This window comes from Gymnoscopelus microlampas, assembly GCF_963454915.1.
Source record: "Gymnoscopelus microlampas genome assembly, chromosome: 23".
In the NCBI taxonomy this organism is placed as follows: domain Eukaryota; kingdom Metazoa; phylum Chordata; class Actinopteri; order Myctophiformes; family Myctophidae; genus Gymnoscopelus; species Gymnoscopelus microlampas.
In genome coordinates, this window is record NC_139960.1 from 32,283,948 (window position 1) to 32,301,369 (window position 17,422).

Below are 17,422 nucleotides of genomic sequence, written 5' to 3' on the forward strand. Positions count from 1 at the left end.
ACTGTATGTACTTGAATAATCATACATTTTGGAGTAATGAAACTTGAGGGTGTTTGCACAGCAGTGTCTAAATTGAGCAACACACATTCAGATTAGATTGCTCTTTATTGATTCCATAGGGGGGAATTCAGTTCACCTTTCTGCATTTTCCTTATAGTGATATATTATGTTAATCTGAAATGTAGTTATGATTGAATAATAAAATGAATTAGTTTGTAAGTAATTGTCTTGTTTGCATTTTTCTTTTATTAAGAAAATATCAAGAGTATATGAAAGCCATTTAAAAAGTTTATATTATTGGAATCGTACACAGGTGCTTACAAATAAATAATTACACATAGGACAGCGTGCTGCAAGTGGGTCAAATCAATTACAGTATACTGTCACTCCAGTGTCGGAGCTGGTCAGAAAATGGGGCAGCTCCCCTTAAACCATTACATGACATGTAAGTAGTAGTAGTAGGCCTATTGGATGTTCAGCCAAACCCTTGTGATTGAAACTTTGCTCACCCCCATATGATAGTGTCTGTCTGTCTGTAGAGTAGGCCTATATGCTAGGTGCACTCACTGCACTGGAATATGAACGATGCCAGCAGCCAGACTGCAGGTGACCAGCAATGCACAAATCAGTGTTACAGGCCCTGCAAAATCACCCTTGTTAATACTTAATCTGCATGTATTTGCTTATTTTGCTTAATTGTTAAAAAGCAACATTTAATTGAGACAAGACAGTAATAAGACTGTGTTTTGGGGCAAGCATTTTGATATTTGCTACTGTACCAGACTTAAGTCCCATCTCTCTAAAACAGAAAATTATCACAGCTGTTAACATACAGGTATGTATAGAGCATCACCTGTACGAGAAGCATTTCTTGCCTTCCGTAGTGCCATCTACCCATTGCACATTTTGTAAATCATGCACATTATGCATACTGGACTTTGTATATTTGATATGACTGTGCTTATTATTTGGGTCCTCAGAGTTACTGCAGGGGGGCCGCCAAATCTCTGTGATAGGATGTTCTTTTTTACATTAACCACTTGAACCCTAGCCAGGGGGAAATTAGCTGAAAATAGACGATCTACAAGTACACAACATCTCTGCTGAGGTGTTGGGAGCTTGTAGATCGGCTATTTTCGGCAAAGAGGTTTGGTGCAGAGGGAAAAAAGGAGCAAACCAAGTACAGAGCCAAAGTTCAAGTTTATAATTGAAGGTTTAAGTGGTTAAATGTCTGAAATAAACAAAACAAAAAACATCAATTTACACAACACTGATGATAGTCAATAATACTATCTATTAAATATATAAAAAAGTTTAAACTGCAACACAATTTTAAACAATATGTAGTGGGGGTCCCTGCTTCATCTCGCTCTTAGCTAAGGGGTCCTTGGACTGAAACACACAAGACCCCTGCTCTAATAAATACTGTTATAAATGCTTTCTTTGTCACCATCGCTGCCATACTTTCTTGCCGTTATTAATAGTGCTATTCTCTATTTATTTGTTACTGCTTATTATTGTTGCTATTCGTTATGTATTAGTTATCTTATTGTTTATTATTGCTGATACTTGAGTAGTGGAACAAAAACCTAATCATTTGTGTATGAACTTGAGTACTTAAAGCCTACAATTTACATGTCTTACAAAGTGATAGAACACTGCCATCATGTGGTTATGTACCATATAAATAATCTGTATTATATCAATACAAAAAAAGAAAAAGATAAGAGCACAGAGATTCAGACTTTTAAAATAGATTTGACAAATGACATTTATTTCCAAACGGCATCTGACATTAGAATCCTGTGATATTCTGGAAAGTTGAATGTTTGTTCAGGACATGACAAACACTTAATGATTTACAGATATTTGTACATTTAGAAATGAATCCCAACGTTGAGGCCTAAAGGGACAGTTCAGATTTTTAAGAAGCCTATCTGATCAGAGGTCAAAGAGAGTTGCAGAACACTCAAACACCACCAGTAGGTACCGGTACTTGCATTTGGTTGTTTATACTGTTTATTGTTTATCCTTATTGTTTGCAATAAAGATGGATCAAACAGTGACAGAAAAGCATCGCTGAGACATGTAGGCCTACTGTATCTATCGGGTACAAGTTTCAACCTTTTAAAAAGCTGGTAACAGACAACGGTCTGCTTTGACATCAGATTAAAGCTGTGGTCAGCCGTGCAAAAGAAGTGCCCGAATTGTCCATCATCTTTCAAATATTGCTAAAGAATTGTTGGGACAGCAGTATCTCTTGTCCTTTCCAAATGTTTGATCTTGAGTATCCTAAGCTTTCCTTGGCATAATTCGACCATCTCTTATCATGGTTTAGATATTCAACCACATCGGCAAAGAAAAATGTTGGTATAGAGGCTATATGCGTGACATCATCGTACCCGGAAGTTATGCGGGAACGCCTACTGAGTGGCAAAAAAATATTAAACAACGTTAAACTCACCAACATGGCAGCTGTACGGAAAGCTTGAATCATCCTCTTTCTATCTGCAAAGTTTTTGTTCCAAATCCACCGTAGACATGTTATGAGCTACTTTCTGTCAAGAAATTCCGTGCGGGTGATGTCAGAGTTTGGAAGCGCTCGTTTTCAATAACTCAATAATGCCTCCTGCATTATTTGCAATAGGCTCTATGCACAGCAGCCATATTGGACAGAAATTGGGCCCCTTCCTTGCTTCCTTCACAGGTGTTACCAATGACACTAATGAAGGCTCTGTTCCATTCTGGTCAAACAGAGTCAGGGTGCTGATATTGTGCATGTTGGCTCACTGGAAACACTAGTGGGTCTCAAAGTGTGGTCCAGGGACCCTCATGGTTCCTTGAGAGGGTGTAACTCTGAGAGTTATGGGGGTCCTTGAAATTACAAAGTCTGAGAACCACTGTGCTACACTAAATGGAACAGAGCCTTCATTAGTGTCATTGGTAACACCTGTGAAGGAAGCGAGGAAGGGGCCCAATTTCTGTCCAATATGGCTGCTGTGCATAGAGCCTATCAGGGTGTGAGTGATTTCCAACAAGCGTTTCCAAACTCTGACACTCCAATGCTCCATGCTGCTCAATGTTTTGCCACTCAGTCTAGATGAGGGGGGTGTGTCCCGGTGGAAAAGTGATGCATGTGCATACTCTCTATAGTATGTTTCTGCAAATCAGGCTTAAAGGGGCCTACGCTGAATTTGGACTTTTCAAGGCAGGTACAGCACTGGCAGCGGGCTCGGGACCTGTGATATGCGACTGAGCGAGGGACTAGCTGAGCACTTCTACCCGACTAATCGCTTTCGAGCTAGCCGACGACTCAGTGCCGTTCGAGTTGCATGCAGATAGAATGGAAAATCAGTTATCTACTTTGAAATTGCACATTATGCTGGATATTAGAAATATTGTATATTGATTGGTCCACGTCTGGAAAAACGTTGATATGCAAGCTTAGTTTTGATTCAGAAACGTCAACATTATTCAACATATCAGTGGTTTGCAGAAACATGCAGTAGGCTACGATTGCCATTGTTTTTTTATTCGTCGACCAGGTTGAGATATTTAAACATCCCCTAATCATTACACACTTACAGTAAAACAAAGTCCAAGGCATTCCTTTTTAAAAACGAACATTGAAGTCCTTGTGCAAAGAGGGTGGTTTAGTTTTTCAGGGATTTGTTTCATTGTTCATTAATGTGTGCGGCATACAAAACCATTATAAAAAGAAAAGCTCTGTGACGAGCATTCCCATTACATGAAGATTCAGAAAAGCTTTTTTTAGAAAGAAACATAATCGTCTCTGTCGGGTGGAAACCTCCAAGTCCAAAACTGTTCTGGATTTGTATGATTCTTTTTTTTAGCAAAAGTAGCAAATCTACAAGCTCAAGCTTTCGGGCTTGCGGATCTGCAACTTTAAAATAATTTAACTACAATATGGAGATGGGAGGTTTCTGCCTGACAGCAACGATATTAGGTAGTGCTAATGTAGCCACCATCTACAGTACAGTATAGGATTCATCACAGGCACTCATATTTAGACCTCAGCTCATGAGGAACACCAGCCAAACGTTTCTGTACAGCCCACATGGTTGTTGTCAGGCAGAAACCTGTTATCTCCATGTTCTCACTTTTTGTGTTTTTTGACCTACAGCGTCACACAAAAGCATAAAAAGTAGCAGATCTGCAAGCGACGCGTTTTGAGCTTGTTGATCTGCAACTTAGGCTATTTGTGAATTTGACGATATACAGTATTCTGTCACTAATGGATACCCATAGGCCTTCCCTTAAAACAGCTCGTCAATCACTGCTGTTGATTGATTAGGCCTACCGTAGATAAGACACACACAACAAAAATCAAAAAAATGTAAATCAATCAAATCAAAAATCACTGATTAATATTCACAAATAAATACAAACAATTTACATGGAAAACAAAGGACTGAATGCATGTTCTGAATCCTGTACAGGAGTGTGCTTTCAATTTCAAGACAGACCACAGTCTTAGGTACACAACGGAATGTTTCTTTGTATCTCACAGACAACTAGGCGATTGATCCACTTAGTGTGAATCAAACCCACGTCATCATAATGAAACCCAACACTCTCTTTATCAGTTTTCTGTTTTCTGTTATTGTAGGGAAGGCTTTCGCTGAAAATAGCCGATCGACAAGCTCACAACGCGTCGCGTTGCGTTGTTGAGTTTGTCGATCTGCTATTTTCAGCGAAAGCTTTCCCCACAATACAGATGCTGGGGTTTAAGTGTTTAAACCCATATAGCTGACCAGGGCTGCCTTTTCGCACTGAACTAAATACAGCATCTTTGCTGAACACAGTACTTACCACACGTCTTACTCAAGCCATGCTACTCATAAGCCGAGTCAGCGGTGCCGGTTATCAACCCAGAAACTTGCGATTAAAAAGGCGAGCGCTAAACCAACCGAGCAATAATTAAGGGTCAATTTGCACACTCTCTCTCTCAGAGTTAAGTTAACATAAAGGATTTTTTGCTGTGTTCCTTCTATCAGAGGGGGTTTGGCAGTGACAGCTGAGGAAAGCAACAGCGCATACAGTTACAGCAGTCATTTGGTCCCTGGTCGAGGAGAATACATGACATCCCCTCAGCTCTGTGCAGAGGAATAATGACACCCTCAAAGACAACACTGAAACAGAACTCTGCGTTTGCACAGAGTTGTTGCTGGACACCTATAATAGAAATACCCTCCATTTCTTCTCTATTTTGCATTGATCTCTGTCCCTCACATCGAGTTGGGACAGAGAACTGGTGTTGTTTCCCAGCAGCAGAGTGCTTGTCAGCAGCAGCATTCTACAGTATGCATAAGGAGATGTCCCATGTGTAGATCGATTCAACTGATTATTTAAAAATAAATTAAAAATAATAATAATTTAATAAAATAAGCTGATTTTGGGTAAGAAAATCCTATTATCTCATTACAGGTGACAAAAAATAGAGATAATAGCAGATCTAAAAGCTCACAGCGACACACCGTCGTACGACAAAGTATAAAACAGGACTTAATCAGACTAATTGATTTAGTGACAAAATCAACACATTTTTTTGTCGATTATAAAATGCTTCTCGATTACTGGAAAAAGTAATTGATAGAATAATTGCTAAGAAAATAAAGAATAGCTGCAGACCTACCCATGTGGGTCATGTGGTCCAGAATCATTCTGTGGCTTATCCTTCTCCCTGTGGAGCTTGGAGAATGCTTTCATTCTTTTTCTGGTGCTTTTTTAGCATTAGGACCCAAATTAATTAATTCATCATTTAAAGGATTTGGGGGGACTATTGTACTTTTTTTGTAATTTCCCCCTACAAACAGAGACATAATTCACAATTTATGCGTGTAGCAGACGCTCTTATCCAGAGCTACTTACAAAGTGCAGCAAGATCAGAGTCAGTGACATGAACCCTAATCAACAAATGACAGGGTAAAATGTTATACGTAGTACAACTATGTGACGTGTCACTTACCTAAAATAACTTATACTCAAGCTCACAATGGTTCACACGTGAGTTGAAGTGACAACCTTGTGCCATGAAGAATAAATTAAGTGTGCAGTTTGAAGATATGTTCAATATTGATCTGAGCTTATTTTACATCTTGTCAAGTAGCAGCTCCTCTCCGCTCAAAAAAGCCTTCAGCAAAGCTGAGGCTTTAATTACTTTGTGCATGTTAGCCTAGCTTTAATTCTTTTTAACCACTAAAGCCCCATTTCATACTTGGTTCAATGATGTTGTAGCAGATCTACAAGCTCACAACACGTTGCGACACGTTGGTAACTTGTAGATTGGCAATTTTGAACTACTTATTTTTGCCCAGGTTGAAAGTGGACAAATGTTTTCACAAGTATATTAAATACAATTACATTATAATTTGGAATCACTTTTTTCCGAAATATGCATTGTGTTCAACAGCTGTGTGATATTATTTTTTTATGTAATCAAATTTCTTTGCTGGTGCAATTAGCAAAAAGATCCTTCATTAAGACATAAATTAGAATGTGTAGATTTGTTAAGACCAGCCAGCCATCTTTGGGGTAGCGTAAAGGTGTATTTCCATACTTTTCAGAGGAGCTGCTATACTTGTGTTTGAATTGAGCGAAGTGGTACAGTAGGCTACGCTTGCCGTTCAACATACTTTGAAACTTCACACAGAGAGATAATAAAAGAAATGAAACACCCGCATAAAATCCATGTGTTTAACTGAGTTTAACTGACTCTGGGTAAGTAGGAAAATCCCAGACCAACCTAGGTCTTTAAGACATTAATTTGACCTTATAGGGACACAAAAGACCCATTATAGTTTGAAACACAAGGTTTACAACAGTCATGTCACTCATTTCCGGGGAGCTTCCTTTGTAACTGACTGCAGATCAGTGGACTGAAGGTCCTTGCGTACTGATCAGTGGATTGACTGTCCTCGGGCCCTGATCATTGGTCAGCATCAGCGAACTCCGTCCGCCCGCCAAATCTTCACCGTCCGATCACTATTTAACACACACACACACACACACACACACACATTTCCATTTTAGTTATATTAAGATTATACAAACTGTAGACTCCATATTAATGTGACGCTGAAACGGCTGCATTTGCGACTCACTCGGAGGCACTGAAGATGTGACTGCTGTTGGTGGCCAGGCCGTTGATAGGACTGTCGTGTCCCCTGACGTCCCCTAGGGGCACCAGAGAGTCGGTGTCCCAGAGTCGCAGGACCCCGCCTCTGCAGCCACTTAGAAGCATTGGGCTGCCTGGTACCATGGCCAGGGCACTCACCCAGTCTGGAGACAGCCCTGGAAGACTGGAGGACTGCTGCAGTGGGCACAAGTACATACTAGGTCAGTGGTTAAGAGCACATAGTACACTAGCTTAACCCATTCTCAAACATTTTCATGTCAAGGACCCCCAAAATAATATGTCTTTGGCCACGGCCCCCATATCAAAATATTTAGTTCCAGGGACCCCCCCAAAGAAAAGATTTGAGTTACAAATGTTCTTTTTAAAAATATATATATTCAAAGATTTGCACAAATGTTCATATTTATTTTTTAAATTGCAGATCTACAAGCAATTTTCAAAGAGCTATGAGCTTGTATATCTGCTATTTTTGAATAGCCGAAGTATAAAATAATGGTTATTGCTCAAATCTAAAATGACACAGATGCGTTCCCGAATTGAATGGGTTAAAGCACTGGTTCTCAAAGTGAACCCTATTGTATACTTCAGCTGTTCATAAATAGCCGATTGGCTGAAGATTGGCCACCTACTGTACCTGAAAATGTATTTTCTATTATTATAGAGCTGGAGAGATGCAGAAACCCCTGTTACTGAACAAACACTATTTAGCAATGATTACTAGCAGAATAGTGCTTTAATCTTTTAACAAAAAAAACATGTGTTTTAACAAAATAAATCGTCTCTGTCGGGTGGAAACCTCATGTCCAAAACTGTTACTGATTCAAATAAAAAAATCGTGCACCTGTAGAAAGTATCTTTTATCTTTGTCGTGCAACAGCAGAAAGTATCTTTTATCTTTGTCGTGCAACAGCAGAAAGTATCTTTTATCTTTGTCGTGCACCTGTAGAAACTAGCTTTTATCTTTGTCTTGTACCTGTAGAAACTAGCTATTATCTTTGTCTTGTACCTGTAGAAACTAGCTATTATCTTTGTCTTGTACCTGTAGCAGTCGTTTGCCGGCCACGTCCCATTTCTTGATGCAGTAGTCTCTGGAGCCGCTGTACAGACTGTCCCCCTGGAGGAGCAGGGCCTCCATGCCGTTGTTATGGGCAGGATCAAACGTGTAGCTGGGAGTGACGCTGCCTTGGGCCCCCTCTGTTACCTCAAACATCTGGGGACAAGCACACACACACACACACACACACACACACACACACACACACACACACACACACACACACACACACACACACACACACACACACACACACACACACACACACACACACACACACACACACACACACACACGAAAAAAACGAACCACTTAAACCCTACAGTATATACTTTGTTGACCAGTGTCCCCCAGGGGTCTGCACCTGGCCCACTCCGTTTTCCCTCTACACCAACCGTATCTTCACTGAAGAGCCTATCTACAAGCTTAGAAGGCGTCGTCTTGCAACTTGCGATTTGTGAGCTTGTAGATCGGCTATTTTTGCCAAATGTTCTTGTTCATTATGACATGCCCAGAATAGGCTAGGGTTCATGTGGTTATACAAAGGTATCTCTATATATCTATGAGTGTGTGAGTGTACACTCATAATTGAAGCAATGCTAGAACTATGAAGCTGTGAGATGATTAAAGCTTTGACATGACTTTATTAAGGTTGTTATGAAAAAGAAAATCAAAATAAAAGTGAAGTCAAGGTGAATAATGGAGTGTGTGGCATAACAGGAATGTAGAATGTAAATAGTATCTAGGACAACTGCATCTTGAATGGGACGCCATGTAAGTGTTATGTACACTGCAAAATCTGCAATCCGTAAACCTTATTTTAATGAATAAAACGTTTTACCAATCCGTATGGCAGAGTATGTTATACAATATAACAAAATATAATATAATATTCTGCCATTGAGAAAGTTAGATGGTGTCAGTTAGGACACCTAAAAGTTACAGATTGCAGACTTCAAGTGTGTGTGTGTGTGTGTGTGTGTGTGTGTGTGTGTGTGTGTGTGTGTGTGTGTGTGTGTGTGTGTGTGTGTGCGTGTGTGCGTGTGTGCGTGTGTGTGCGTGTGTGTGCGTGTGTGTGTGTGTGTGTGTGGGGGTGTGCGTGTGCGTGTGTGAGAGTCCTACTTTAATGTGATGGTCTTTGGAGCCGGTCAGCACAGTGTCCTGTCCATTAGCTACCTGGTCCACTGTCAGACACATGACCGCTCCCAGGTGGCCCGTTAGCTTCCCCGTAGAAACAAACCTAGACAGAGAGCACAAAACAATCAGCCACTGAAAACCTGTGGGCCGGGGGGCCCACTGGTGGCCTGTCAGGATATTGCAAAACACAAACATTTTTACTATTATCATCTTTGCCCCTTTTCTCCCTAGTTTAGTCGTTATGCCAATTAATAGGCTCTATGCACAGCAGCCATATTGGACAGAAATTGGGCCCCTTCCTCGCTTCCTTCACAGGTGTTACCAATGACACTAATGAAGGCTCTGTTCCATTCTGGTCAAACAGAGTCAGGGTGCTGATATTGTGCATGTTGGCTCACTGGAAACACTAGTGGGTCTCAAAGTGTGGTCCAGGGACCCTCATGGTTCCTTGAGAGGGTGTAACTCTGAGAGTGCACAAATGGAACCAAATGGACCCTCCCGGGTCCATTTGGTTCCATTTGTACACTCTCAGAGTTATGGGGGTCCTTGAAATTAAAAAGTCTGAGAACCACTGTGCTACACTAAATGGAACAGAGCCTTCATTAGTGTCATTGGTAACACCTGTGAAGGAAGCGAGGAAGGGGCCCAATTTCTGTCCAATATGGCTGCTGTGCATAGAGCCTATCGAAGGTTGTATATTGATGGAGTGATAAAGGTGCATGGTTGTGTGTGAGGTCTTACTTCTGGAGGTCCCACATGCGTACAGAGTTGCCTGCCGCAGCATACAGGAAGGATCCGGAGGCGTTGAGAGCGATCTGGTTTATCTGACTCTCTCCCGGAGGGATGGACATACTCCTCTGAGACGAACAGCTGTCTCCTTGACTCACCTGGCCAGAAGACCTGAAATACACACGTAATTCCATATTATTAGTATCATTTTTTTCATAAATGAACGCCCTACTTCATCATACAAGAGTGTCACACAAAAGTAGTGAAAATAGCAGATCTAGAAACTTTTCTTTTAGTTTGTAGATCGTTATAGAGTGTGTTATATTCACTATTTTAAATACATGATAATATCTTAAAATAATAATAAAAAAGGAACGGTTTTGGATATACAAGGTTTCCACCCAACAGCAACAATATACTATGTATACAATATACACTTGCTACACATGCTATTAGTATTGGTAGTAGTAGCAGCAGAAACCATTATCAGTATTTTACTAGTGGTACAGTGTGTAAGTATGTAACTAGAGGTACAGTATGTACTTACGTGAGTGTGCGTATACACTTTGCAGAGTCTCGTATGTCCCAAACTTTGATGAAGGCCGTTGAGACGGTGAAGACGAGACTGGAGCAGTACCTAACTCCGTCAACACACACAGCCATGGTCCATTATTATCTGTGACTGGACAATATTGGTTCCTCTTTGCAATACTTGGTCAGCATTAAGAGTTCCATTTAGAGTTAACAAGCTTTAGGTCTAGAGGACAAAAGTTGAGACCTTATTATAGTGGATAAATTGCACCAGTCCATTGATCTAAGTTACCTTTGACTTAAAGTGTCAGTGTTCTAAAATAGGCAAAAGGTTACAAAATGTTTACATGACCATGTTACAGACAAACAGAGAGACACACACACATACATACGGTAGATATGTTACCTGACAGAGACAACACTGCTGGGGTGTTCACCCAGAGACATGATCTCCTGACCCGTTACCAAGTTCCACACTTTACATGTACGATCTGAGAACACACACACACACACGCACACGCACACGCACACGCACACACACACACTGTGAGTTGTGAACTGTGGGCAAATCTTGTTGTAGTTCTGCTATTTTCAAAAGATCTTGAAAGAATTTGAAACTCTTATATATTTTTGTAAACATTTTAACAACACAAATCTTCTATGTACATAACCCTAACCATTTAAAGGTATATTTCACTTTCAAAGAATGTTTGGGGTCATTTTAACTGACTGATATTGTCCTACTAATACGTGAGGACTTTTTTCTTTTTGGGGGGGGGGGGGGTGATTAAAGAGAGAAAAAAGTAATTGAAAAAACACGGCCTCCTCACACATTAGAAGGACAATATCAGTCACCAGAACCAAGGACGGGTGTTTTCAATTAATCTAACATGGTTAAAAGTTTGAAGTTACAATGGGTTTGTATAGGATGGGGGTGTGTCTGTTAAAATGAATATCAAATACCTAAATACTGAATCAAGCAACTTAAAAACTGTCTGGGGTGTTCACAAAAGCCCTAATAGATGTACTTAAAATGACCCCCAAACATGTTTGAACGTGAAATATCCCTTTAATTTGGGGGTCTTTGACATGGACATGTTTAAGAGAATCGTACCTGGGACAACCAGGGCCTCTGCCCCCCCAGGTGGGCTCACTAACCACTCAGCTATGGTCTCCCACAATAAATCCAGAACGCTTCATGAATGTGCGTGTTCATGTGAACGTATACCTTTAGATCCAGTGAACAGCAGGTCATCGGTGGCGTCCACACAGAGGACAGGTTTAGTGTGTCCCTCGGCAACGGAGACACACTGCAGCTTGTCCCCTCGGCTGCTCTTCGGGGGCGACACTGGGTTGATGACCCCCCTGAAGTACAACCAAAGACCTTATTACTCATCAGCATCATTCTATATCGTCGCTGTCGGGCAGAAACCTCTGATCTCCATATTTTAACTTAATGCCATACTTGGGGGTCGGCGGCCAAATACATATCATTTTGGGGCTCCTTGACATGAAAAGGTTTGAGCACTACTGATATAGCAAAAACTAAGGATTTAGATATACTTTTACGTTACGTTTTACGTAACGTAAGTTTAAAGTCCTGCATTAAAAAATGTAAAGTACAAAAGCACTGGGATTAAAATATACTCAAGGTTATGCAGAATGGCCAATTTCACATGAATCATATTGGATTATAATTAGTATTAACGCATGTTTTGTATAAATAAAGTAGTAAACTAGTAACTAAAGCTGTCAAATAATTAGACCAGAGTAAAAAGTACATCATTTGCCTCTGAGATGTAGTGGAAAAGAAGTATAAACTATTTTAAAAAATGGTAAAGCATGTAAAGTAAAAGTACCTCAAATTAGTTTTCAAGTGCAGTACTTGAGTAAATGTACCTTACTTTCTAGCCACTGACAATAAGAGAGAATTGTTCAGAGAATATTGAGTATTGAATGGAATTAATGAAGATGATTGATTACCTATGGCCATCAGATACACGTGACTCCTCCATTCTGAAACCAACAACAGGCAAAAAAAAAGTAAATATCCAGTGACTACTTCTCTTATTATAGCCACTTGCCAAAGGTTCAAATTTGCAATCCGCGGTGTTTCACTTGCTAGCGCTATCTTCAGCAAACAGGACAAGCATTAGATGTTAGAACCAGCCGAGCAACGGAGAAGCATGCAAGTGCCACAACTCACTGACTCAATTACTCTGCATTATGAATTATGCAGCACGTTTTTTCCAGCAACGACGGATGGGTTTCAAAAGGGCTTCCCAGGTTACAGTCCAAGTAAATGTTGCATGCAGGCTTACACGGTACACGCCTACAATTGAATACTGTAGTGCGATGCAGTGCATTTCATATTTAAACATACCTTTTATTTTCTGGATAATAATGTACGTTACTGTAGTATTCTAATCTGATGTGTAAGTGTCTTTTATTTTATCGGCTTAATGTGTCAATAATGCTGAAACAGCGCGTATTCTAGTCATGACATTACTATACTGTATAGTAGCTGGTTTATTGACAAAATTAACATAATGAGAATGCAGAAATAACTGGATTTATGGCCTTCAAATCTATCTATATTGCGCCGATAAAAACAATGTACATGTACAGTAGCTCCCTATGTGTGCAATTTAGGCTTTTTTGGTGTGACCATTGTCATGGCAGACCCCTGAACAGTATCTGTGACAAGTTTGGAGTGGCTCGGAGCAACGGTGCACCTTGACTGTGTATTTTCTGTTTACTAAAGTGCTGGAGAGACAGGGAGATGCCCGTTATTGATGAAATACTTGATAGCAATGATTACTATCGCAATATAGAGCTTTAACCTTTTAACAAAATGCTTTGTAATTTAACCCAAAAATATCACTTACAGCACCTTTAATCGAAAAAGTAATCACGAAGAAGCACTACAGTTAGGGCTGCCACGATGATGACATTTTACTTGACGATTAATTGCCACATAAATATTTGCGATTAACGATCGTGTTTTTGGCATTGAACACCGGAACATATAAATATTACATTTCTCTTTTGCTTTTAGGCTTTGCAAACAAACATTTCACAGGACATGATATGACAAATAACTATAATACACAAACAAATTACTGACATATATAATAACTCGGACAATTGCTAAAAAAAATAGCGGAAATAGTCGATTTACAAGCATGCAGTGCGTAGCATCACGACGCGTTGTATGCTTATCGCAGTGGTGGAAAAAGTACTCAAATTCTTTACTTAAGTAAAAGTACCAATACTGCAATATAAAAATACTCTGTTACAAGTAAAAGTCTAGAATTAAAAAATCTACTTGAGTAAAAGTACAAAAGTATTGGCGTCAAAATGTACTTAAAGTACCAAAAGTAAAAGTACTAAATATTTGAAAATAGCAGATCTACAAGCTCACAACGCGTCGCGGTGCGACGCGTTGTGAGCTTGTAGATCTGCTATTTTCAAATAGCCTATGTATAAAATAGGGCTAAAGTGGTTAATGTATGTTTCATTATGTCATAGTTTATATCTGAAAAGTAACTAGTAACTAAAGTTTTCAAATAAATGTAGTGGAGTAAAAGTACAATATTTGCCTTTGAGATGTAGTGGAGTAGAAGTAAAAGTATTGGAAATTGGAAATACTCAAGTAAAGTACAAATACCTCAAAATTCTACTTAAGTACAGTACTTAAGTAAATGTACTTAGTTACTTTCCACCACTGCTTATCGTAATTGTACTTGTGACAAGCCTAACGTATCATTGAAAAGGCTTCTTACGGTGGTTTGTATTCTGTGGTCTTGGTCTTGGGTTCTGCAGAGACAGCAGGGGGCGTTGCAGGTACGGGTACGGGTATGTGCGTTTGCACTGGGATGTGTGTGCTGGCGTACGCTCCTCGATCCAGCAGCCTCCTGCGGGTGATGGGCGAACGTTCCGCCGACAGCCTCTCAGAGCCCGTGGGTGACCGGGCTCCAGAACTGCACGCACGCACACATGGACACACGCACGCATGCGTTTTCACATACAAGTAGAAAGAATTGAACTTGTTAGATTGAGGCTTGTTTGTTTGTTCTGCCTTGGGTTAACATCAATCCGGGAACGCATCTGTGTCATTTAGGATTTGAGCTACTGTATAACCGATATTAACCATTGTTTTATACTTTGGCTATTCAAAAATAGCAGATCTGCAAGCTAATAGCGTGGCATCGAGTGCCGCGCTACGAGCTTGTAGATCCGCTATTTTTGAAAAAATCTTGAAAAATGTTTGTGCAAATCTTTGAATACATATTATAAAAAGCAAAGATTTTAGTAAAATATACGTATTCAAAGATTTGCACTTAATGTTCAAAAATGTTCAAAAATAGCAGATCTACAAATAGATCTGCTATTTTTGAATAGCCAAAGTATAAAATAATGGTTGTATAGCTAAAAATCTAAAATGACACAGATGCGTTCCCAGATTGAATGGGTTAAATGTCCTGATACATGCACACGTATGCTGTTCATCTCGACAAGAACACCTGTACTAGTTCACAGTCAAATCAGTGATAATTTAACTCTGAGAGTGTACAAATGTAACATTTTGTGCACTCGCAGAGTTACAAATGTATAAATGAAAATAGGATAGTACGGTTAGGACTCAAATGATTTCAGCCAAGAGTAGGGAGAGCACCTCCAACCACTGCAGATGTGCCAGTTACAACTGTATATTGTATTAACATACTCTACCGTACAGATTGGATGAAAGAGTATTTGATTCATTGGAGATGCTTTACATTTTGGTGAGGTGATGAGAGCAAGGTGCAACCAGCTGGGGTGATCCATAATGCTTCATGTTTAGGGTTTTGGTTAGGTTGTGTTTGGGGTTATGGCTGGGGTTAAGGTTAGGGTAGGGTTTAGGGAACATAGGGGTTGAGGGATACATAGGTATGCTCCCCAATAGCTGACTTAAGTAAGGTGTTTGAATGAATCACCAAGTTTCTTCATTACGAAGTTGTGAAGCAAAAAAAAAAATCATGATTTAGAAGCCCTACTCCTGCAAACTTAACCCATTGAGACCTGGAACTGTGTCATTTTGAGATTTGAGCTAAAAAGCATTATTTTACACTTTGGGCTATTCAAAAATAGCAGATCTACAAGCTCATAGCGCGGCACCGAGTGCCGCGCTACGAGCTTGTAGATCTGCTATTTTTGAAAAAAATCGTGAAAATGTGTGCAAATCTTTGAATATATATATTTTTAAAGCGAACATTTTTAACTCAAATCTTTGCTTCTGGGGGGTCCCTGGAACAAACTATTTTGATGGGGGTCCGCGGCCAAATACATATCATTTTGGGGGTCCTTGACATGAAAAAGATTGAGCACCACTGATATAGAAACATAGGTTTTTCAGAAAACTGTTGAGATTTAGGAGACATGTAGAATCGGCTTCAGGTCTCAATGGGTTAATACAAGCTTAAATGTGTACAGCGTGCATACAACCAAAGTGTATGGTCTATTATATCCATAAGGGGATGTGTTGAACTCTTTGCTTACATGCCAGCTATCCGTGTAGAGAGCGATGAGGGGTCCAGAGGTCCCTGCAGGTCCCCTGGGGGTACCTCCGGGGGCTCAGTGAGGGGCGGCATGGGGGCAGAGAAGTCCCCTGTCGGGGGGGAGTCACCAGTCAGGTCCCCGGTGCTGGCATACAGCAGTTCCATCTGCGTGGTGGTCCTCCTACGCGCCTGTGGGGGGGGGGGGGGGGGGCAGTTGACAGTCATTTCAAAAAGTTAAAATATGGAGATAAGAGGTTTCTGCTCGACAGCAACGATATACAGTATATAAAACAGAACATAGCTAAATGAACAGATCTACAAGCTCACAGAGTGTTGCATTGCGATGCCACGCATTGTGAGCTGGTAGAAAAGCTATTTTCGGGCTTGACAAGTCATGACAAACACTGTCTGTAAGCTTAATGTCCTACCTTACTCCTGGGTCTGGATTCACCACAAAGCTTCATCAGATCTGATGCCAGCGTGCTGAAAGAGACCAATATCTTCAGCAACATTTCAAAAAAGGCTTTGCATTCCTTATTTGATATGAAAGTACACAATCCAAGCTAGATTTGTGGGCTTAAAGGCCGCCCACACCGAGAATGATTTCTATAATTAAAAAATAAGTATAATGATAATGATGTGAACGTAACTGAGATGTTGAACGTGATGTCCAGTAAATCCGGATGGATTTTAATTGGCTGTATGTATCACATGAAGTCAGTGATCCACATTGGAGCCACACCATTTCTATTTTTATTTATTTGTATTGATGTTTCTATTTCAATGTGCTAACTTTCCAGGAAGAGAAAGGCTGTAGTTTCCATTAGCTTGGAAACCCCACCGATGATGTCATTGGTAGGCAGGTTTTTGAACTGTCCAAACCCACCTCTGAGATGCAGAGTGAGTAGACAGACATTGTGTAATTGATCAGGGTCTCTGAGGGGGGGCTGTGGACAGCATGCCTACCAGTGACATCATCAGTAGGCAGGTTTGCCTACGTGGCCCGAACCTCTAGTACCTTTAATATAAGAAGTAACCTTTAATATAAGTATAAGTAACCTTCTTCTGTTTCAGCATGCTAACCTTCCAGGAAGAGAATGGCTGTAGGTTTTCTATTTTCTTGGAATGCCCATCGATCATGTCGTTGGTAGGCAGGTTTCTGAACTGTGAGTGCCCAATAGTGAGCCATTTTATAATGAGCATTGAGTGAGGACCAATTATATGAAGATAAGGTTGAGAATGCTCCTTTAAGTGTCTCTTGCTCAGGGACAC

At 40.3% G+C, this 17,422-nt stretch overlaps 2 protein-coding genes across 4 annotated transcripts in view; one reads left to right on the forward strand and one right to left on the reverse strand.

Annotated features, from left to right (window-relative positions):
* LOC311039625 (GTPase IMAP family member 7-like) overlaps nt 1–40 on the forward strand; it is a gene marked incomplete at its 5' end in the record, with an annotated part of 1,114 nt that extends 1,074 nt beyond the window's left edge. The window contains one exon of the mRNA XM_084049563.1: nt 1–40. This exon is cut by the window's left edge and continues 1,074 nt beyond it.
* Nucleotides 41–4,677: 4,637 nt separating this feature from the next.
* The window catches only part of LOC311040204 (kinesin-like protein KIF21A), a 65,628-nt gene continuing 52,883 nt past the window's right edge, over nt 4,678–17,422 (reverse strand). For all 3 annotated transcript variants that reach the window (XM_084050328.1, XM_084050327.1, XM_084050326.1), the window contains 12 exons: nt 16,579–16,633; nt 16,152–16,339; nt 14,396–14,593; nt 12,594–12,626; nt 11,839–11,975; nt 11,017–11,101; nt 10,627–10,716; nt 10,092–10,250; nt 9,336–9,453; nt 8,199–8,369; nt 7,125–7,333; nt 4,678–7,005 (listed from right to left, as the gene is read on the reverse strand). In XM_084050328.1, the coding sequence (XP_083906454.1) occupies nt 6,963–7,005; nt 7,125–7,333; nt 8,199–8,369; nt 9,336–9,453; nt 10,092–10,250; nt 10,627–10,716; nt 11,017–11,101; nt 11,839–11,975; nt 12,594–12,626; nt 14,396–14,593; nt 16,152–16,339; nt 16,579–16,633 (1,486 nt within the window). In that variant the 3' untranslated portion in view covers nt 4,678–6,962. The remainder of the gene's footprint in view (nt 7,006–7,124; nt 7,334–8,198; nt 8,370–9,335; nt 9,454–10,091; nt 10,251–10,626; nt 10,717–11,016; nt 11,102–11,838; nt 11,976–12,593; nt 12,627–14,395; nt 14,594–16,151; nt 16,340–16,578; nt 16,634–17,422) is intronic.